This window comes from Acomys minous (genome assembly GCF_964271855.1).
Source record: "Acomys minous genome assembly, chromosome: 11".
Classification (NCBI taxonomy): domain Eukaryota; kingdom Metazoa; phylum Chordata; class Mammalia; order Rodentia; family Muridae; genus Acomys; species Acomys minous.
Window position 1 is genome coordinate 13,243,820 of NC_140492.1, and position 24,254 is coordinate 13,268,073.

The 24,254-nt window shown below is 36.9% G+C and overlaps 1 protein-coding gene and 1 pseudogene across 4 annotated transcripts in view; one reads left to right on the top strand and one right to left on the bottom strand.

The window, feature by feature from the left end:
- Positions 1-184: 184 nt before the first annotated feature.
- Positions 185-700, top strand: LOC311608965 (large ribosomal subunit protein uL23-like; annotated as a pseudogene). The gene has a single exon. The product of its transcript is annotated as a large ribosomal subunit protein uL23-like (transcript).
- Positions 701-8,133: 7,433 nt separating this feature from the next.
- GABPA (GA binding protein transcription factor subunit alpha) overlaps positions 8,134-24,254 on the bottom strand; it is a 29,284-nt gene continuing 13,163 nt past the window's right edge. For all 3 annotated transcript variants that reach the window (XM_084802352.1, XM_084802353.1, XM_084802354.1), the window contains exons 5-10: positions 23,174-23,419; positions 16,733-16,927; positions 13,284-13,337; positions 12,511-12,651; positions 12,110-12,302; positions 8,134-9,374 (exon numbers count right to left, since the gene is read on the bottom strand). In XM_084802352.1, the coding sequence (XP_084658478.1) occupies positions 9,146-9,374; positions 12,110-12,302; positions 12,511-12,651; positions 13,284-13,337; positions 16,733-16,927; positions 23,174-23,419 (1,058 nt within the window). In that variant the 3' untranslated portion in view covers positions 8,134-9,145. The remainder of the gene's footprint in view (positions 9,375-12,109; positions 12,303-12,510; positions 12,652-13,283; positions 13,338-16,732; positions 16,928-23,173; positions 23,420-24,254) is intronic.

Here is a 24,254-nt window from a genome sequence, read left to right on the forward strand (position 1 = left end):
TTTTCTCAGTACCCTTTGAGAAACAAGATAAAGATTTGCTTCCACTGCCCACATTTAACCATGAAAAAACAACTAAGAGATAACAGTGGAAGATCCTGCCACATGGACTTTAAACAGTCCCACCTTGTGCCAATACTTTGTGCAACAGCTATTAGAAATCATTCATTTTTTTTTTTCTGCCAAGATGGCGCTGAAAGTGAAGAAGGAAGCTCCTGCCCCTCCCAAAGCCGAAGCCAAAGCAAAGGCCTTGAAAGCTAGGAAGGCAGTGCTGAAAGGCGTCCACAGCCACAAGAAGAAGATCCGCACGTCACCCACCTTCCGGCGGTCCAAGACCCTGCGGCTCTGGGGGCAGCCCAAATACCCTCGAAATAGCCCACCCAGGAGGAACAAGCCTGACCACTACGTCATCATCATATTCCCCCTGACCACCGAGTCAGCCATGAATAAAATAGAAGACAACAACAAACTCGTGTTCATTGTGGATGTCAAGGCTAACAAGCACCAGATCAAACAGGCTGTGAAGAAACTCTACGACATTGATGTGGCCAAAGTCAATACCCTGATAAGGCCTGACCGAGAGAAGGTGGCCTATATGTTCGACTGGCTCCTGATTATGATGCTCTGTATGTTGCCAACAAGATTGGGATCATCTAAACTGAGTCTAGCTGGCTAATTCTAAATACACACTTTTTTCACCATAAAAAAAAACATTCATAAATTTCCTTAATCCAAAATTTACCATTATATGGATGATATCTTACTGGCTGATGCAAATACAAAAATACCTTTGGAAAAAATGTTTAATGAAGTAAAGAGAATTTTGCCTCGCTGGGGATTGCAAATAGCTCCTGAATTATCTAGGATATAAGATAGGTCTTAAAAATAAAAAAAGTTTTAAAAATTAAAAAGTTGACCACAGAAGGTACAAATCATGAGAGACCAATTAAAAACTCTTAATGATTTTCAGAAATTGTTGGGAGACATTAAAAGGCCCACAATCGTATTAACTACTGAAGAGTTAAGTAATTTATGTCAAACTTTATAAGGTGATAAAGACTTAAACAGTCCAAGAAAATTATCAGCTGAGGCTGAAAAGGTATTGCCCAGAAACTACAAGGTGCACATATAGATTGTTTGGGCTGAAAGATGGCTTGTATCTTAGTTTTTTTTTTTTTCCCCCTTCTACTCTTTCTCCAACATAAATTCTTATGGAAAAGTAAGATTATATCTTGGAGTGGATATTTTTGGCACATAAACAGAGTAAAAAATTGAACACCTACCTTTTTTGGGGGGATACTATACAACACATCCCCCGCCCCATGCTCCCTCAAAGTGTGTGTGTGAAATTAGGGTGCACCTTATGGTCCAATTGCTGTTTTTACTGTTTTTCTTGTTTTATTGCTCTAAAAATTGTGTGCCTCTTATTGTCAGGTGAGTCTTATGGTCCGAAAAATATGATATACAGAAAAGGTTTCTGAATTGATTCTGAAAGGAAAAATGAGACTTTGTCAACTAGCAGGAATAGATCCAACAGAAATTGTGGTACCTTTTAGTAATGCAGAAATCTCCTCATTATGGGCAGAAAATGGACACTTGCAAAGAGCATGCAGTAATTTTTTTGGAGAAATTAACAAGTACCCCCAAAGCAAGAGACTGCAGCTTATAAAACGAACTAATTGTATTCTCTCTCATATAGTAAAAGGAACACCAATTTCTGGAGCCCCTACATTTTATATGGATATAAATCAATCAGGAAAGGCAGGTTATAAATCAGAAAAAATAAATGCGGTGGCTCAGAGCCCTTATAATTCAGTTCAAAAATCAGAGTTGTATTCCATTTTTATTAAAATTTCCTGAATCTTTTAATATAGTTACTGGCTCTCAATATGCAGAAAAGGTTGTTTTGCATATAGAAACTGCTGAACTTATTCAAAATGAATTTCAGTTTTTAATCAACTACAACAAATGATGAGAAATAGAAATCACCCATTGTATATAACACATATCAGATCCCAGATGGGTCAATCAGGTCCTCTAGCACAAGGTAGTGATGAAATTGATTTGCTGTTAATAGGAAATGTGCTAGAAGCTTCAGAATTCATTAAAAAACAAAAATAAAAACAGCATCTTAACAGCAAAGGATTAAAGACTTTTCTATCACTTGGCAACAAGCCAAAGAAATTATAAGGCTATGTCCTACTTTTTCTTCGTATAACCAAACTCTATTACTTGCAGGGAGTAAACCAAAAGGTACCCAAAGAAATGAAATTTGGCAAATAAATGTTTCACTTTGCAGAGTTTGGAAAATTAAAACATGTGAACCATATTATGTACACATATATAGGATTTCAGTTGGCAACTGTTTGAAAAGGCTGGTTCTGTAATTACATATTTATTATAAGTTATGGCAATTGTGGGAATGCTGGTACAAATTAAGGCTAACCATGCTCCACCATATATTTCTAGTAAAATGAAAGTTACTTTTTTACATATTATAATATAAAGCATGTTACAGGTATACCACACAATCCTACAGCACAAGCAGTTGTAGAGACATCTAACTGTACTTTAAAGATGCTTAACAAAAAGGGCAACAACAATCCCCAGAGACAGACTACATAGCGCTGTGTTAACTTTAATTTTGTGTTGTTTTGGTTTTTGAGACAGCGTTTCTGTGTATCCCTGGCTGTCTGGGACTTGCTTTGTAGACCAGGCTGGCCTCGAACTCAGTGATCGGCCTGCCTCTGCCTCCCGAGTGCTGGGATTAAAGGCGTGTGCCACCACGCCTGGCCAACTTTAAATTTTTTAAATGCTAATGATCAGAACACTACAGCTACTGAGAGACATTAGATTATGGGGGGAAACTGCTGAACAGCAGCCTGTGTGTATTAGAGATGTCTTAACTTTCAAATGAAGGGGAAAAAATGTGTTATGCATAGGGGAGGAGGGAGGCTTAAATGTTTTCACAGGAAGAGATGCCATGGATTCCTTCCAAATTAATAAAGATAAAATTTGACCAGGAGAGACCTCTTGAAGATCTTGGTTACAGACAGGAAGAAAGAAATCAAGAAGAAAAACGAAACAGGTAAATAATATGCTCATCCTTTATTTGGGAACATCTCCGAGAATGTCTCTAGCCAGGACTTAATATGCTTAGGCAATAAATCTTGTTGGCTACAGATTTCTTAGGCACATCAATGACATCATTTCATATGGCATAGGTGAAAATCTGTATTAGTTTGGTTATATAGTCCATACTGCTTTATAAAGAGAGATGCCTTTTAACTGCTCCAAGAGCAGAGAATCATTTTCAGCTAAACTCTGCACCTGCACATTCCATACATGTGCTAATGCAAAAATGTGTATCACCTGTGGAGGTTTATGTTTACAGAACTAAAGAACCAGACGACAATGAAGTTAAAGTGGCCCCGACCATTAAGGATGCTGAGTTACTCCAGCATGTGATTACAGACTGCCTCAATAATTGTTTCCTCAAAAGTCTGCAACCAGAAAAAATTCTATATGCTAGCTAGATAGCATCATAGACTGTTCCAATCAAGGCTTCAATTAAGCCCTTCGCTTTCACAGCACACAGAGACTGGACAAACGATACAGCTAACTCACCTAGGACTTGACCAATATCCTAATTTCCTTGGGCTCCCCAAAAGAAAAATGCCTTCACACAGCAGGAAGCAGTTTATTAGAATGCCCCTGGGGCTAGACAGATGGCTCAGAGATTAAGAGCACTGACTGCTCTTCCAGAGGTCCTGAGTTCAATTCCCAGCAACGACATGGTGACTCACAACCATCTATAATGTGATATGACGCCCTCTTCTGGCCTGCAGGTGTACATGCAGGCACAATATTGTATACATAATAATAAATAAATAAATCTTTAGAATGCCCTATTTCCACAAAAGTGGGGTGGATAGTTTTTGGTTGTCCAGTTGGTTACAAGTTGTTAAATGGTCTTGGTCAGGGAGAAAAGAAGGTAGAGGAGCTTAGACTCAAGGATTTCTTTTTCATTTTCTTCCCTCTATTCTTCCTCTCTTAACATCTAGTGTTTGGGGAAAGGCAGAGAGGGGATAAAAAGAAAAAAGAGGATATAGGAATAATAGGATAAAAGGGTAGATTATTGAATCTGCTCTGAAACTATAGAGCTACTACTAGCCAACTCTTGTATAAGGTATTCTATGCAATGTGAAGTTCTAGTTCTTGAAAGCTACTATTACCAGCTGTTTAGAATTACACAATGCCAGTTAGCAGTCAAACTCGATACTATTCCAAATAATGACAGGAATGTTTCCTATGTTTAAGAGATAATAAATAGCTAGAAATGAGTAATGTTTGCCCAGATATACTATTGATAAATAGATGGTCTTCAAAAACCTTAGCGACCTGCTGTGGACAAGCAAGAAACAAGTCGATTGCCCAGCTTTGCCAAGCTAAGATAGGCAATACTTCATAATTCCTGCTTCACAAGAAAGTCTGCCAGGTATTCTGGGCCAGAGGCTGAATATGATGGCCCAATGTTATAGAGGAAACTTGGGTGACTGTCCAGGCAGCCAGCTGTCTCTATCATTTCTATAAATTTGCAAGCTGCCTGTTCTGCACTTCCTCCACACTCAGGTAATATTTATTCCTTTTCAAGTCTGATGTGGTTGAAGAGTAAATAGTTATAGTCTCAGGATTAAGCTTAATTAAGTTGTTTAGGATTTAAATATTTTAAAAATATTTTTTAGGTTGGTAAGTACCAACTTTAATAGAAAATAATTTAGGTACAGAACTCTAAAGTCACTAAGATAGGATTGATAGTAGGGTAATTTCTCCAAAGTTGCCAAATACATTATGAATATAATTCTTATATGATAGTTTTCATAGATTTCTTATTGTTTAGTTTATTGTAAGAGAAATAATCTTTTATTCAACTAAAAGGGGAGAGAATAATTATACTAAATTGAACTAAAATGGAGAGAATGTCTTGTATACTGTACAGAAGGATCATCTGTTAATTAAAAGCTGATGGCCTATAGCTGAGGCAGGAAATAGGAGGTGGGAATTCCAGGAGAGGGAAGGAGGAGGGAGGGAGGGATGGAGAGAGAGGGGGTGGGGGGAGAGAGAGAGAGAGAGAGAGAGAGAGAGAGAGAGAGAGAGAGAGAGAGAGAGAGAGAGAGAGAGAGAGAAACTCTGGGAGTCAGAGGCAGGAGATTCACCCTGGACTCTTGAGGAACATGGATGTATGAAACTGAGAAGAGCTAACCAGCCATGTGGCACACACAGAAGAGAATAAGTGGGTGAAATAAGTTATAAGCTTTTCAGGGACCAAAGCTTATGGCCTAGACATTTATTCATAAATAATACAGTCTCAGTGTCATCATTTTGAGACCTGGGGCACAGGAGGGGAAACCTGTGCTTACCCTCGTCTCCAGATTCCTCCTCTGGGTTTTGTCTGAAACATCCTGTCACTGCAGGCAGACTCAGGAGTCAGAAGCAGGGAGATCACAAGTTCTGACTGAGACTGATACATAGTGAGACCCTGACTAAAAAGAGGCGAGGAGTTAAATAAAATAGTTTAACAATCATTCTTTTTAAGGAATAGCATTTCCAAAAGGATTTTTTTATTCGATTATGTACACGTGTTTCTGTTTGTGGGTATTTGCATGTGCATATAGATACCCATGGAGGCCAGGGAGAGGTTGTATCCATCTTTTAGTTACCAAACCTGGGTCCTCTGCAATAACAGTAAGTGCTTTTAAGCACCTAGCTTGCCTTTCCAACAGGTGTTAAACCTTGTTTTCTTGTTACTAACCCTTAGTTCTTGGATGAGATGAGAACATGCTACTTTTTTCACTACCTACTTTCTACCAACTAATTACAGCTCAGCAGACTCTGTTCTCTCCAGACTGATATTTTGGTATGTTTGTGTGTGTTCCTGGGGTACCACTACTTTGACAGGTTTTAAGTAATGAGAAGAAATATAGAGGAATCATATGTATAATTATCAGAAATAGGCTTTCAAGATTTTAAAGCAACTAAAAATCCCAGGTATCTGATTTTTTTCAGAAAAAAACAAAAACCAAAAAACTTTCAACATAAGAATTTATTGTATAATAGTTTTATTTTTCTCATTTACTATTTTTACATTTTATGCACAAATATTTTTTATCTGAGTAAAAATAGAAAATAACTGTTTTATGTAAAATTACAAAAAAAAACAAAGAAATACATAATTGTTATTATGGTAGTATAAGTGTCTTTATTTAAAGAGTAAAAATGTATGCAAAAATTCTCCTCCCTTCTACAAAAGACTGAGAGTATTTTTTCCCTTGGGAATAAGTGAAATATTGAAATATCAACATTTTTATAGCCTTTAGATCTGAAGATCACATGTTTGTTTTGTAATTATAAATTTTAAAACATTTTTGTGCTATTTCAAGGATATACTAGTTTTTTTTTTATTATAAAAGGCAGTAGCATAAATGGCAAATGCAGAAAATGACAGAACTTGCCAAAAATATTTGGAAGTACACTCTTTAAAACAAATAGGCATACTAGAGCATCACCATTTATATGCAGGAAAAAATTAAATAATTTTTCCTAATTTATTTACATGGATTGACACCAAAATGGATGTAATGTTAGTTCACTATGTGGAGATGAACCACACAGAGCAATTCTGCCTAGTAAGCTGGACTTCTCCAATGTCAACACAAAGGTTTAGACTTCAGGCTAGTACATGTATAAAATGAGCTCAATGTAAACATTACATGGAAGAACTGTTTTAAAACAAAAACAAACATTTTATTCATTATTCTTGAACTTACAAGGTACAAAAGATGGTCAAACAATTCTATGGTCTTTTTCGTTTGACTGTATCTTAAATTCTATGAAAAATGCATGACGAGACTCTGCAAGAATACCACAAGTGAATATTTTCTTTCAAAATGTGAGTTGTTTTTAAAAAGATATCAAAATGTGGCCTCAATAAGAACAGCAAGTATTTTATATCTAACTGGAGACGGAGTACTAAAAGCTTGAGTCAGGGAGAAAGAAACCCCTCTCATTTCTTGTGTGCAGGTACATAGGAAGCAAGAGAGGAAGAGGAATGAGCATCTCACGTCAGAGGACTCTGCTCAGATTACAGCTAACACAAAAGCTACCAAAGAAAGAAAATCTACAGAATGGATCTTTAAAAAAACATTTGGGAATGAATTTTAGGGACCTAGAAGAAATATGGAAGTTCCTTTCCTTAAAAACTTATTTTTACAAATGAGACCTAAAATCTGTCCTCCTGTCTAAAACTTTAACAGTGTCTCCAACACTGTCACTCTTCAAGAGTCTCAAGCTGTGGATGCAGCAGGGAGATGTCCTGTTTTGAAGCAGTGACTTATGGCTCCCCAGGCTTTAGAAGATGGGGAAAGCCTTTTCTATAGCTGCTTGTTATCTGAAGTCAGGGCCTATAATAGGGCAGGCAGTTGTAACATCATGACGATCAAACTGTACTAATAATTTGCCAGCCTACTGGGAAAAACAAAACAAACAACAACAAAAAACAATTCAAAATTAAAGGATACAATTTAATTGTTTTTAAGTATTTACTGTATAATCTTAAAGGACTTAAGATAAACAAACTAACAGTACTTGTTGAATTCTGATGGTGCAGCACTGGACATTATGCTGTAGGGGTAAGCAACCCTTCTTTCTTGTCCCTACTATTCCCAGCCACTGTCAGTCCGGGCAGCACCATCAGGCTGCAGTCACATGTGCTGCGTTCCCTTCTAGTCCACTCGTCTAAAGTATTTGGGGGCATGAATTAAAAGAAAAACAAGTGGTAGAGGTGTATAAAGTAACTTTTATACTGTTCTGAGGAATACTTTTTTGTTATGAAAACTACATGCTAGTCTCTCATATCATGATTTACGTAAAGTAGTTTAAAATAAAAAGAATTTTCTAGCCTGTTTTTCTTAGTGTTAGCAAGCAGTAAGGCATTTCATATAAGATTTATTTAAAGATTTTAGAAATAATAATCTCCCTTTTGAATATATTTATGTTTTCATATATGTAGAAAGTGGTTAGCTGGCCATGTATATAGTATTTTTAGAGTCATATATGCAATATTCAAAAGAAAAAAGGTAAAACAAGTGGGAAAGTTTATTTAAAGAAGATCGCCCACAGCGCCAAGTCAAATATCATTGTAACTATTCACAAGTAATTTACTTCAAAGGGTAAATCTTCAGAAGTTACACACTTCTGTCTGACCTAAAATCTTCATTTTATCAGAAACACAGAAATGGAAATACAAATGGTGTTGCATAATAATCTGATACTATAGATTAATTATTAAAAAAATAAAAATAAAAGAAAAACCAAAATTTTTTTCTGACTGAGGTATACTTTTTAAAATTTCAGAGAAAGAATGATATCATTTTGGAATTTTTGCAATAGCTGGTTTATTAGAATAAAATGCCCCTCTCAAAATAATTTAAGTTCTTGGCCTGACATAATGAATAATCTATACAGAAAACCATTAATAATGTTTGAGTTAAGCCAGTTTTAAGCCTGGGTCTCATTCAACACTTTTATGCTAGTTAGCTTATTTTTTACTTGTAAATATATAAATTAATAACCTGATAGTTTAGTAATTATATCAATATAATTTTATTTGATATAAATGTTTAGCTCTGCTTGATTAGATGAAACAGGCACACATGCTTTAGTTGAGAATTTCCTTTTTTGGGCTCTATGTAAAGCAGCAGGGAGGAAACAACTACACCTCAGTAGTGGCTACCCCAGGCTGTTTCCTGGACATGCTTCCTTACTTTCATCTTCAGACGCTATTGGCTGTTTTTGGTAGGGCTAGACATTAATACTGACCAGTTTAGCTTTCCTGACTGTTAGCAGACTACTCCACAGTGAACCTGCTCTCACGCTGCAGGCATTGTGGTGATCTTTTAACACACATTTTCTAAAATATATGTTCAAAGTAAAAAGATCCAAATTCACAAGAGTATGAAATATTTATAAAAAAAATCATGCATCAGATTGTACAGTCTAGAAATAAGATTCAAATTCAGTAATAAAGATTAGAGCAAAGTTTGCTCTGAATATTTAAGAAAAACCTTAGATTCCTAGGAGGTCCTAGGTTTCAATTGTCCTTTTCTGTTTGTAGAGAGGCAGCTGCCAGGGCTACGGCTGTGACTGGCTGGGCAATTCCATGGAGTTGCATCTTTGCAAGTTTCTTCTGTTCACATTCTGTTACCAAGCGGTTCAGTTCTGCTGCACTGTATCCAATAAGAGTCTTCAAGTCACAAACAAATTTGTACACAAATCTCTTGCCTTGAACTTTACAAATCATGTCCCCATCATAATAGTACCTTTAAAAAGAGAAAACACATTAAGACCTTGTAAAGAATGAAGAGTTTGTACATACACCCATTAAGTCTTAGAAACATAGCAGAGTCAACTACTGTAGTTAACACTGACATCATACAGAGAACTTACCATTACAAATCAAATTCCAGAACACTAGTTAAAAATGTTTAATCCTAACTACTCCTAAAATCTTATAGATGTAACTTTCAAAATGAATTTTTAACAACTATAACATTGATTTAGAAACCAACATAATTACTAAAGAGAAGACAAAATAAAAGAGCCTTGGAAATGCCAACATAACCTAACCAGGGACTTTTAAGTCAGCGACCACACTGCAAAGTCTCATACATGGACCTGTTGCCTTTGTGACCTGTAGGAACATCCTATTTCCTCTAACCCTTCAGTCCTCATCTATAAAATGAGGTTAAAGCAGTACTTACCCTCACAGAATTGTTGAATAGAGGAATAACCTTTACAAAATGCTTAGCATACAATGACTGCCACAGTTAACTCTCTATAAAATACAAGCTATGTTAATAAAAATCCAAGTAACAAAAAGTTACAGATTGTTGTAAAGTCCACTTCTTTTGTTTTACATAAAATCTAATATGATATATTTTAATATAATACAGACATACCTTCATCTTTTTTATTTACTATATCAAGGCTCCCCAAAATTTGGGGTCCCAGAAGCATTAGGGGTCCCAAAATAATAAACATAAGAGCCAGAAGAAACAGGCTACAGGAAAAGAGGTGAAGGGCATCATAAAGACTGGCACCACAGCTGCCCAGTCTACAACTGCAGAGCTATAGACTGTCCAGCTGCAGACTGGACCTGTAGTACAGGCTAGTAGGCTCGTTTACTACACTTTCTATGGAGACAGAGGAGCTGAGTTTATAGCTATTTTGTACATCAGACTTTACACCAACAAAGAATTTGAATCTCTGCTTTATGACTCACCAAACTGCTTTTCCTATAGCTTAAAAATACAAGTTTGTGAGAAATGTACATTTGGGAAAAGGAAAATAAGAAAGTGGTTTCATCTTTACTAGAATGTACTTAGGATTGGTATAATCATCGTTTCTTGGTAAAAGAAAAAGCATATGCACATAAGCCTTAAGGGGATATGTAATGCTTTCTTTTGCATCACTAGACACCGTACAGGGGCAGGCACTGCATTTGTTTTCTCCCTACATTCAGTTCATGGCTATCCCTGCTGACCTTTGTCAATCTAGTTTTTTAAAGCTCTTAAATTTTGAACTACATCATATAAATAGAGGAGACAGTCCAGAGACTCAAAACGCCAATTCATGATTACGTATCACTAGGTCTACAATCGGACTGTCAATACCTAGAGACCCTCTGTTCTCTCCCAACCACCCTCACTCTGAAAGGTCAAATGCAAGCCTGCTTCAAGATAGTGATTTCACTCCTGCTCTTTGTGTTCTTTTCCTTAAATGCAATCCATAAGTGCTGTAGTTTGCTCTTCCTATTTTATCAAACTATACTAAGTGAACACACTCATATACTGTATTATACAGTTACTATATAGTCCTTTGGACCTGGCCCCTTCCCGACATCATTTGTGTCTGAAGTTCATCTTTAACACTTATCACAACTGGTTTACTCATTCACTCACACACACAGGGATGAGTGATTTCTGATTTATGATATTATAAGTGTGTGTGTGCGCGCGTGCATACATTCAGACATTTCTGTTTGTGATCTACTGAAAGAAATTACTTAGTAACTTAGCAGAGCACAGGCTCTATCCTCCCTGGACACGATTCTGCACGGTACAGCTCTGGCTACAGTGTGGGAGTACTCCCATAGCCTCACTACCATTCGGTAGCAGAGGCCTTTCCATTTAAGATTATTCACACGATTTAGCGAAATCATTCCATTTTCTATTTTTGGATATTCAGATTTAGGCAGATGTAAAAGAATAAAACTATAAATATGATTTTAAAAATAGAGGACAGTACTCATCTATTTGATATAATACATACTCAATTTAATATGTAAAGCCTCTTTATAATACAACTTATACAAATATTTAAGATTAATAAGCAGGTTAGTTTTATATAAGGAGTTATTTGATTTAAATCACATAAGACAATCTTATAGTAATCTTTTTAAAAAGCTTTATGTAGCTCAAAATTATCAAGAAAACTCTTTAAAGTCACTTTTAACATAATGCATAAAACTTTTAGCTTAAAAAAATGTAAACCACATTCGCGGTTTACTCTGTGTATCTACACATGTCTGCGAGCTAGCTCTGCTCTCCTCTCCTACCATGTAGATGCAGAGAGGAAACTTAACTGGGCAGGTTTCGGGGTGAACACCTTTATTGACTGAGCCATCTCATCAACTGAGCTTGTGTAGATGCGCATGTGCGACACACACACACACACACACACACACACACACACACACACACTTAAGAAAAGTATTTTGGGCTGGAGATCACTCAAAGGTTAAGAGCAGTGGCTGCTCTTCCAAAGGTCCTGAGTTCAATTCCCAGCAATCACATGGTGGCTCACAACCATCTGTAATGTGATCTGGTGTCCTCTTTTGGTGTGCAGACATACAAGCAGAACGAACACTGTATACATAATAAATAAATCTTTGAAAAACTTATTTTATTTCATTACCTACCAGGTTTATATTGAGAGTAGGAAGACACATTTTTTAGAAAAGTCTGATATTAGAGAAACAAAAACAAATGCTTACCGTAATGCACGGCTGAGTTTCTCATAGTTCATCGTAGGCTTGTTTTTACGTTGTCCCCATTTTTGTGCAACCAATTCGGGCTGATTTAGCTTAAATTCACCTTCATCACCAACCCAAGAAATACAGTCTCGCGCATCCTTGTCAGTAAGAAGTTCTAGCAAAAACTGCCACAGTTGGATCTGACCGTTGTTTCCTAAATCCATAAGTAGAACAAACATCGGTCATGTTAGAAGCTAACACCTGACCAAGACAGTACACAAGGCCTCTGGTTCAATCTCAACCAAAGCAAAAACAAGCTTCTCATTTACAACTATTAAGTAAGCACTGTTAGAGAGACAATCCATATTTATGCTTTCACATATCTAATTTGACAAGTTTTATACCAATTTATGCAAAAATACCTGTTCTGTTCCCAGGTGAGCTTCTATCTTCTCCTGAGATCCTTGGGGATCTTTGTACTTTAGCTGCCTTTGCACTACTGTTTATAACTTTAATCGTGGTTGGTGTAGCCGACTGCACTGATGCTGGAATAATTTGCACAGCTTTAAAATATAAAAGGCGAAAAGGAAAATATATTTAGCTTCTAATACAGAAAGTAAAAATAAATGCAATCAACAAAATTAATGTTCCTGTAACTATGTCAAGGAAAGACTTCAGACCCACGTAGAGGATGAAGTTAAGTTGTTTCCATTGCAGTCTATGAATCTCAGCTTAGGAATAGCTAGTTTTTCATGTTTCCAAAGTAGCAACTTAAAATGAAAATTATCCATTATAAAAAGGTTACAGTATACTTGCTTCTAAAATGATTTCAACTCTGGCGAAAGAGTAGACCAGTGGGAACTCACATTTGTCTACAAGATATAAGCTCACAAAGTGAGGAAAGCCAGCGCTCACTGGAATTGAAAGGGTAGAAATAAAAATCCTTGATACTGTCTTAAACTTACTAATCTGGTAGTTTTTGTGGCAATTTTAGACAGCTATTCATCAGTCAAAATAAATGAAATGGCGCTGCAAGTATCAACAAAACCAAGTCTCACCACAACTTGGCTTATCAAAGATACACTTAACAGGCCTCAAGCATGCACAGAATAATGGCTATGGAGTATTTAGGGTGGCATAGCTGATAGCATTTCTTACTGATAAATAGGCAAATTCTATAGGAATAAGTACTCACGTTGGTCAATTGTAACTATCTCATTCATCTGTTGCTCTTGGCTTGCCAAAACATCTGAAGAACACACACACAAAAAAAATCATTTTCATTTAAAACCAAAAATATAATTCCTAATAGAGTAAAAATGAATTTAGCAAACAGCCTTTTAAAAAACCTCCATGATTAAAACCAAAACCAGTGACATAAACCAGTATATATATATATACACACAATAGCAAAACAACTGGAACTTAAGATAATATTCCTAAAGTTAAATTTTCAATAAAGCCATAGTTGTTCTAAGTGTTCCAAATCAGTCATGTTTAAAATACTGTTCTCAACGAAAGAGCTTCTACAGCCATGTATTAGTTCTATCAGTCTGTTCCTCAGAGGACCCTGACTAACACAGGCCTGAACAGAATGCTCTAAAAATCCTTCATTCACTCTGCCACTCTTCCCAGAACAAACGCTATCCCTACTGTTCCATAATTACACACCCTAGTCCTAGCACATCAGACATCATAACTGTGCCTATCTACTGAAGCTAAACCTGTCAGCTATCATCTTCGGACTGAGTGAGTCATAAGACTGGGACCCCAAAAAAACTCTAAGGATGTCCTGCCTGGGTCCAGTTTGAGATACAAGAGCGGAGAAGAGCTAGGAGACTAAGATAGGGTCTGAAACCTATCTGCCACAGGGAATTTTCTTTGGGGCTCATAGGTTTGAGGCCTTAAATAATTATTTGGGACTAGCCTCAGAGAGATATGGCTTTAGCTCTTAGCAATCACTACTTCTTAGGTAAAATTCCAATCTTTGATATTAATTCTTCACATCTAAATGAGATCTCACATATCTCACAAGGCTGTTGTGAATGCTAAAGAAAACTGTTTTTAAAAAGCACACTACAAAGTTAACTGTTCAGTAAAGTGAGGATTAGTATGTTTAACTCAGACCTCTGGCTCTGAACATTCTACCTCAGGGCTTCTCTGTGTAGCGCTTGCTGTCTGGAACTCACTCTGTAGACCAGGTTGGCCTCAAACTCAAGAGGTAGATTGGCATACCTCTGCCACCTGAGTGCTGGAGTTAAAGGCAGGCACCACCACCACCCAACTAAAGCTTTGTTTGTGGTCCAATTTTCCTCAGTATTTTTAAAAGTCTCAATGACGAAAAGTGTTATATACAACTAAAATTAATTTGTTACTAAATTAATATAAGTGGCTTAGCCTAACAGAAGACAAGTTAGAAAGGAAGCATTCGCTAGACAGCCCAGACCCTGGCAACCTGTGAACTAAGCTCCAGAACCCTGACTCTCAGAGCCTTGAGCTTGGTGGGATTCTCAGGGACTCTCAAGACAGAAAGCAGAACACAAAAAGTGATAGGTAATCTAAGAAAATATAGGAAACTCAAATACTATACTTCCTCTAAAGTCCCCCAAATTCTGGCTATGCATCAAAGAAACAGAATGCTTAAAAGCCAAGTCCTTGGGAACATGGAGCAGTTTTAAGAAAACATTAGGGCCTAAGGGTATGATGCTGAGCAGTTCTTTTTCCTGAAGACTTTGGTCTTTGCTGACAGATAGATGTTCATATTAAAAGCATTCTGAAGTATTTGCATCCCTGGAACAGTTCTTATTTATCTTCCTCAAATATAACAGAACCTGAAAGAAGTTGTAACTTAGGAGCTGCATGAAGTGGGCCAAGTAGTAATTGAGTTACAAAAGGAGTCCTCTTTCTCCAGACAGCTTCACAAGAGATCACTAAGGCTGACTAGGCAGCAGGCTGGCCAGTAACAGTCTGTCCCAGGAAACATTACCATTTAGAGTTAGGCTGTCAGCCTTTCTTCTTTCTGCTTACAGAACCCTATTCTGAGAAGACTTAGGAACAATAGAAAGTCAGCCATATGGATCATCAAACCCATTCTGTAAATGCTGAACTGAGCCTTAGATTCTAAAACCAAAATGTCATTTCATCATTAGAGCAGGGCAAAGATCCATGGTAGAAAGGCAAGCAATTCTATGAGATATTTATGGAAGGTGTATAATTCTTTAGTAGAGGTTCTGAGGAAAACCCCTTCTACTACATAGAAAAGGAAGCATAAACAAGTCTCTTGTCTCTTGACTAGGAAAAACAAATGAGTAATAACATTTACAATTAGAGAATACATCAGGTGGATCAAAAAGTGACAAGCACAAAGAAAGAGTTGAACTGGGAGAGACTGCCTTTGGTGGAGCCTACTCTAGGTACTATTCTTGCTGTGGTTCCAAGAATTCCAACAAGAAAATGTTTGAACGAATATGACACTGAATGACAACCAAGACATTCAATTTACTCATGTGTAAGATATGAAGCTGGTGATAACCCTACATGGATAATGAATATAGTTAGTCTCTTAGTAACATTGCAAAAAACATCAACTAAAGTCTGTTCAACAGGAAGCAAGTAGAGCTTCTTCCAGAGCTCATCTCTCACTCAATAGCAGGGATGAACCTTGGATGAAAATGCTAAGCATCAAATTACTATGTATGATCCTCTTACTTTACCAGGTGTATACTAGTGCAAAGTAGGAACCCTGACTTTCCATTAACAAAACAACAGACTCTGCCTTCACTTATAAACAAAACTAAGGATGTCTGGTAAGCATCGCAACATATAAAACAGTTTTAGGGGATGAGTTGCTGGTAAGATGACTTAATAGAACCTTAGAAGTTATTATTACTTAATAATTAATTAACTCACCTTAGAAGTTATTGAGTTATGGGGTGGACTAAACCAAAAGTTTACATTTATTTGAACTCTCTGGTCAGTCAGGTGATTTCTAAGTTTTCCCCATAGGCCCTTGATTATAATCTGTCTGGCTGTCTTATAATCTTATTTATTCAACTAGTAAAGGCTTTTAAAAATGCCTAATCCCACAAGGAGGGAAATCTCTGTGACCAAATAATCTTAAAAGTTTCTAGAAATGCAGGTGATGACTGGGCAAAGACAAGGCAGTGATCAGAATATCTGAACAAGGCCAACAGTGGAGCATCATATGAGATGCTAAGGACTTGGATTCTAGCCAGTTACACCTGTAATGCCAGCCACTTAGGAAACTGCAGCAAGAGGATCATGAGTTGAGGTTAGCCATGGTGTATAGCGAGACCTATCTCAAAAAGAAAAACAAAAACAGAGAGACCTTGGGATGTGGTAGAAGCCTGGCTTAGAATCTTAGTTTGGACATTCCCTAGGTCTAATCTGAGGGATCTTACACCCTCAGTATCTCACATAAAACTAAAGAATCAAGAAATATTTTATGGCATTACTATAGGCACTGATTTAACACAGAAAGAACTTTTCACACTACCTATAACAATGAATGTTAATTATTATAGCTCAAGTGTTTGCTTATTAACAATAAAATGAAAACAACATTAGAAAAAATAAATTAAGCTTTAGTTAGAATGCAAATAGATAATAACTCTAATTTTATACATTTTCGAAGAAGCTCCAGATGACTCCAGAGAATTTCTCCCCGAGGGACCCGCTGAAAAAAATCTTCTTGGTTGAGACTACATAATTCTCTTCCCGAAATGTTGAGTGTGGTGAGGTCTATATCAGTCATGCTGAACTCCTTCATTACCCAAACCACCCAATGCAGGACTTGGTCTGTGGACCACTGTATAGGATCTAGAAAGAAAAATATTGCCTTTAGCCTAGTTCCATCTTAGATAAATTTACAGTTAATTTCTTAATACACATATATACACATATGAAATCCAGACAGGTGTTTTTCCCAAGTGAAGCAAACTGATTTTGTGAAGAACAACTTTTATGCTGACACTGCATTTTCTCCTCGATTCATTCTCAATTTCTCAATCTCAGTTTCCAGTGGAGTCACTTGGTTCTAAATCAGGTAGTCTGGAATTTTATTAAGAAAAACAAACTATAATTCTTTTCTGGTAGGCCAAATAACACTAGCTATCTTATCTTAGAGATAATGGGGGACACTGCCCAAGCTCAAAATACTATTTTGTAGCATTGTATAGTTTAGTGCCTTACAAAATTAAATGGAATCCTAGGGAACTAGCCTTACTCTTCAAATTGCACACAAAATGCACCTGTTCTCATTCCTTCTAATAAAAAGTTAGTTATCTTGTCCTCACCCTTGGTGGCACTTTCAATATATGGCATTCTAACTACCTGTTCACTCAGCTGTTTCCCTAGTGGCATTAAGGCTGTAAGTGTGAGGACTGTGTCTCGTAAATCTGACTTCAGAGTCTATCACGGTGCTTTGAATAGACATCTGTTGAATCTATACAAAGAATACCCAAATTATTTCATCTTGTCTGTTAATTTTTACAAGCTACCCAAATTTGCAAATAGAAAAATAGAAGATTGTCAGCATATATAAAGATCACTGTATTTATGACACCTAATTGAAGATGTTACCTGTGGTTATTTAATGCTGGGCTAATTCTGTCACTGCTGCTCTTGCTTTCTGATGATCTACTTAAGTAGTACTGATCATATTCCCAATAAATGAGTGTTAGTAAGAAAATGTGTGAAAAAGTAAAAATTAGATTTTTTTCAAGGAATAATTTATAGTAAAAATAACCCAAGGAAAAACATAAAGGATTGAAAGTCACAAAGAGATGGGGAGAAGCCCAGGAAGATGGCAATAAAGTTTACCTTCTCTGAATATACACAGAAAAGTAGAAAAAGCAACTGAGGTTAAAACCAAAAACCTATAGATGCTTATAAAAACCAAACAGACACCCAAGCGAAAAATTATCTACCATAAATTCCACAATATAGATGGGTGAAGACAAAGCCATTTTTATAAGATATTTGGGGTGGTTATACTCTTGTAACCCCAATTGTTGAGGAGGCTTGAGGATAACCTGGCCAATAGTCAGCTCTCATCTCAGGGAGGAGAAAAACTCTCAAAGAGCTCCAGGTTTCCAACCCTGTGCGGAAGAGTGCAAAGGGAAGCACAATGGCACGATTCACTCTGACACAGGAGGTAGGAACAGTCAAGATGCAGTCACTGAAAGCTCAGCAATCCAAGATTGGAACAAGGGTTAAAGAAGAGTTTTCCGAATGCAGGAGCAGCTGAATACAGGGTCCACAGGGAAGGAATACAAACCAGAGAAAATCAAAAGGACATGACAGCAAGGAAATGCAGGTAAAAGTGAGCAGAAAAGAAACAAAAGAAAAGTGAACAAAAAAGATTCTGGGCTTGGTGGTGCGGACCTATAAAGCTGGACACCTGCTTGTTTGATGCAGGAGGATCATTGATTCAAGGCCTGCCTGGGCATCACAGTTCAAGGGCAGCCTGGGCAATTTAAGGAGACGATGTCTTTAAAAAAAGAGAGAGAGAGAGAGAGAGAAAAGAGGACTGAGACTACAGCTCAGTGGTAGAGTGCTTGTCAGCATCTGTGAGTCCATGGGGCCAACCTTTACTATTGCCAAAAAAGAGAGACGAATGAGAGAGAGGGAGTCAGGGTGAGGGAGAGTAAATGAAGGGGCGTGAGAGTGAATATGGCAACAACAGGAGCTGCCCAGCTCTGGATTGCTACTTTAGAACAACGTAAGATGGCGCTAAGTTAGCCAAGTTATAACCAACTACACTCCCTTTTAAAATAGTTAAGAAAGCAAGGTCATCTTAATAAAAACATAAAAGAAACTATCAAGATCAAAGAAGGTAAGGAAAAACATTAGTCTGACTTGTTTTCCTCAAACACTCCTAGGACATCTGGTTTAATATACTAAACTGGCTGTGTATATTTTCTTTTTTCAAAAGTAATAGCAAAATGCCAGAGAAACAGTTTTTTAAAAGATGCACAAGCACAGCAAGCCAGATACAAAGTCAGAGTTGAAGGGGAGATTTCAACTAGTTCTTAAAAACAATTAGCTGGGCAACAACCTATTAATTCAGGAAAGAAAAAGTATGACCCAAGTGTCTGTCCAGGAGGACCCCAGTATAAACTGTTCAGACTGTACAGCAGGAAAGGCAGAAGGGTCATTTACTATATGGCAGGACTGGTTTTTTAAGAATACATATTCAATGAATAGATACTAATGCATAATATGATAAAGGAAGGGATTCTTACTATAACCAAACTAAGATACAAAGAGCTGATGAAAAAGCCAGCGCTCAAGACCGTGAATGTTTCCCAGGACAACAATAATGGAACGGGGTCATTAAACTTAATAGAAAAGTGTCGTTTAATGTGCCACGCAGACACTACCACAAGCAGAGCAGAGTAAAATAAATACTTTTGGAAGCGTAAAACCAAACATGATTTTTAGGAACCCAGAGAAATTGAAAACACAATGAAAGACTTGTGACGAAAACAATCGGCTGCAGCTACAAGAATGGAAAACAGAGGACTTAGCACTAAGACAACAGCTCTGAGTGTGTAGAAACTGCTTCCAGATATATGTGAGAATGAGAAAAACTAACAGCTGGTAAGTTAAAGTGGGAGAAAGCCTTGACATGGACACAAGCCTTTGTAACTAACAATAGGACACTTAGAAGGCTGAGCAGGAAGACGGCTATAAGTACAAGGACAAGTTGAGCTACTTGAGCTACAGGACAGCCTGGGCTAGAGTGAGACTATCTTACAAACAACTAATCACTCAACAACAACAAAAAATGAAGTCAATATTCAACTTAGGAAACCTAAAAATTGTCTAACTACACTAACAGATCTATAACAAACAAGTAGTCCTAAGGCAGTAAGAATAGCCTAAATCAAACAGAAAGGGAAACATGCAAATCCAGCCAATGGGGAGGCTTAGGTTGGATGACCACAAGTTAAAAGTCCATACTGGAAACACGGGAAGACTTCACCTCAAACAACACAACAAAACAAACCATATACACTGCACCACACACACCACCAAGTTGCCAACATGAAAAAGAGCAAACGTTTTGTTGCACACAGAGCTAGGTAAGTCTCATTTACTGCACGGTGAGTTAGTGATGGATAAAAGCAGTTCAGTGTAACACAGCTGTGGCTAGAGAGCAGAGCGGACGACAGGAAAGCCAGTGCACAACTGGCTGTGAGAAGCATCTTTCTTTCTATCAGCCTTGTGAGAGGAAACTCAAGAAAGGCCTCACCAGTGTGGAGAAGGCAGAGCTACAGAACTGGACGGCCAGTTAGATATGCTCTTTAGTACCTCTTGTGTAAATCTATGCTTACACCTGAGAATCTACATGTGTTGTTAGATGTTAGTATCTGGTAACAATAAGAAAAAAATTTAAATACTTAAAAAAGTACAAATCGTAGCCTAGCTAACATTTCAATATTTATATTTCATAAAGGAAAAATATATATTTGATACTGAATTGGTTTTTAATTGTTTTAATATTTTGTATAGCCCATCTTTTTGGATGGATTTCTAACTGCAGTTATTAATTTCTTCTTCCGATTAGTTTATTGGGCAATACTAAAAAATACCCACACATACAACCACATGCATGAAGAAGTATCTAAGCTGCTATCAAGATAGCAAACTAGTTTATATTCATGTGAACTTCAGGGAATTTCCCAATGTGGGTCACCATTTCAAAGATTTATAGTAGTTGTAACTAGTTAATTATATTTCAGTGTTGCTTGGAATTAATTAGCAAATTAGTCAAAGAACTGCATGTAGGTATAGAAAAAGAAGAATCTCATCAAGTGTTTTAAGTGAATTTTAAGTACATGACATTCTTCATAGGACCTTGAGCCACACTGAATCAGTCATCTTGTTACCCATGGTCACCTTCATGTACTACATTTCCTATGTAACTCTGCTGCCAAAGATGTCTCAGGGAAATACAGCAAACACTGCTCAAGAGTATTCATGTCCCTTTCTTCCCTCCTCGGCATTTCTTCTCAGATGATTCCTAACTTGATTCACAAAGGTCAAATAAACTAACCACACTAGTTCCCACATGCCTAAAGTAAGTTTCTACATGTCATAAGGATTGCATGAAGCTATCCCTTGGTATTTGTGGGGAATTGGTTCTATGAGGCCACCACCCCTCAGGAATATCAAATTCCTCAGACACCGTCTCCTACAAAATAGTGCAGTATTTCCTTAAAAAGGATGCACATCAACACATATAGCTTAAACCATGTCTAAATAAAATACCCAATGCAATGCAATACTGTTAAGTAATTAGTACTGAGAGAATAGTGATAAAAGCACACTACCAACTCTGAGAATTTATTTCCCTAACACTTTTCTTCTCTATTGCCTCAAAAAACTCTAATGAATTCTCAATTTCTAAGTAGTTGACTATAATTCAGCTTATCTAACTCTAGAATAATTTAAACCTAAACTGAACAATAATTCTCTGATTACCAAACTAGATGCTAACTCGTATTCTTGACTTTCTCAAAAGCTTTTGGAGAGTCTTAACCACTACAACTCTCAATTGCAGCTATACTATAGAGGTATTTTCTTCTGTCTTCAGTGGTGCCATTGGTTTTGGATCTCATCAGAGTCTCACTATGCAGTCCTGGCTGGCTGGGAACTCAGAGAGATATGCCTGCCTCTGACACTGTATGCTGGGATTAAAGATGCGTGCCACTGTATCTGGCATCTCTATCGTTTCCTGTTTCCTTTCTCCTTCCCCTGCCCTACAGGTACAATCTCAGAATCTCCATATTCTCTCTCTCAAAAGATTACTATTACTTTTATGGCTTCAAATACAAGCCCAGTATGAACAAAGTCCATACAGTATCTGCATGTCCAGCCTGAGATTTGTGCTCCTGAAACTATGTTAAGGATTGTGCAGTTTACTTCAAAATCAAGTGCTAGCAACACTTTCCCTTAAGAAATCTTTCCCAAACCAGACATCCCTACTTCCTCAAAGACTTTCAAAGGTCTGTCAAGGGTTATGAATCTAGTCTACTTGTCAAGTGCTTGCCTAGCAAGCATAAGGTATTGAGGCTAGCCCTACAAGGGTTAAGTGGTTTGTCATCATCACCACAAGGCATGCTCTATTTTTATATATCATAACCCAGAATTTACTACAGTGTCTGGCAAACAGTATTATTACATTACACATGTAATGAAGATGCAACTGATTTGTTTCAAAACTATTGCCCTATTTACTCAAGCTTGAGAAGTTAGGTCAGTACATGAATATTCTCTCTCCATGTTCACAATCTGTTGTCTTTACCACTGTTTTCACATATTTCTTCCTTTTTACTATCAAAGAAATTACATAGTCTATGCGAATCTGGACAATATTAATATTGTACAAATGGTAAAAATATTTTGTTTTCTCTGCACTCAGCCACTATGTGCCTTATGGGACATATGGGCAACATTAATTTTTTTTTTAGTTCTCACCTTCACTGATCAAAAACAGTTCTACAGTGTCTGAGATAACTCTTGATCCAATATATCCTAAACACTCTTGCCTCCAAGCCAGTCTAAGCTTTGTTCTGAATGTTTCCTGTTTTATGGAATTACAGTTTCTCAGAATAAACTCACTCCCACTTCCTTCAGACTATGGTCCCTATGACAGTCTTGTTTATTTTTTGAGAAAGGGCCTGCTACATAAGCCTAAGCTTGTCCTGAATTCATGAACTACTACTTTAATTCCATGTGGCATTCCTCAAAATATTCAGCTTGATTTCTTTGAGGTTCTAAAGCCATGCTTTGTTTGTATTAGTTTAAACTTTATGACACTCTTTCTCTTCAACTACACTGTGAGCATGCTAAGGCCAGAATTTCTTCTAATAATTCTTTGCATTCCTAGCAATGAGCATAGTATTTGTTCATTATGTTACAGTTCAAAACTAACTAGATATATAAAAGTCTTTCTAGAAAGTAAGTCTACATTAGAAAATAGTATATCATATCCCAGCGGTGTTTTGTACATCTAATTTAGCCCTTGCTGCACCCAACCAACAGTTATCTCATTACCATAGGGGATCCCGAGGCGCTCCTGCTCTTTTCTGTAGCCTTCCAGTGCAGCAGCCCATCTTGTCACTTGCTCCGAGGTCTCATCTGAAATGGTTGTGATATGCTTGGTGCCATCAAGAGTTATCACTTGGGCTTCTTCAACAAGATGTGCTTCTGCTTCTGCATGGTGAGCATCTGGATCAATGACCACTTCAACTGTTTCCGCGGTTTTAACAATTTCAAGAATGTTCAGCTTTGGCTCAATTCCTAACAGTGGATAGAAACAAAAGCAAAAATTTAAATAAAACCTCAAGTCACAAAGAAATAAAAATAAAGTTTATTTTTCTAAATGAGAGAAAAAAAAATGTTGATGTTCTTGAAATAGTGAGAAAGTGAACAGATCCTTTTTGCCGGTAAGTATAATTCAACATGGACAGTACTATATCAATATTAACTTTCTCACCTTGGTAATTATAATGTGTTATATAAGAGAATGCTTGAACATTCTTTTATGGTAATGCTGGGGGTCAAACACAGGGTCTCACATTCAAGGGGCGTTCTCTAGCACTGAGCTGTATTCCCAGCCTAAGTTAGACTCTTGTTTTTAAGCAAACAGATACTGATGATATATATTTAGAGACTAAAAAAAATAATGTTTGCAATTTATCTTGAAATAGTTAAAAAAAATCCATGCTTGAAGAAAAAAAAGTAAAAGCAAATGTAGTAAAATTTAATATCTACATAAAAATATCCAAAAGTTCTTTAATGTAGTGTTGAAATTTTTTAGCAATAATTTGCACCTGGGTACATAAGCTTGACATATATTACCTACATATACCACATGGAGAAAAAGTGCCAGTTCTTACAACAGTAATATAAAAGAGCATGAAAGAACATATTAACATGAATTTAAAAAAAAAATAGAAACCATAGTAGAGTGCATAAATGAGTGCTACACATTCTTCAAAATTTTACAAACTCTCTAAGAAAATTAAAATGAGAACACCCCTCTCCAAATAAATAATGTCAATACAGCCCAGGTTAGTCACAAACTCCCTACAGAGCTTACGATAGTAACTCCTTATCTCCCTGCTTTTGCCTC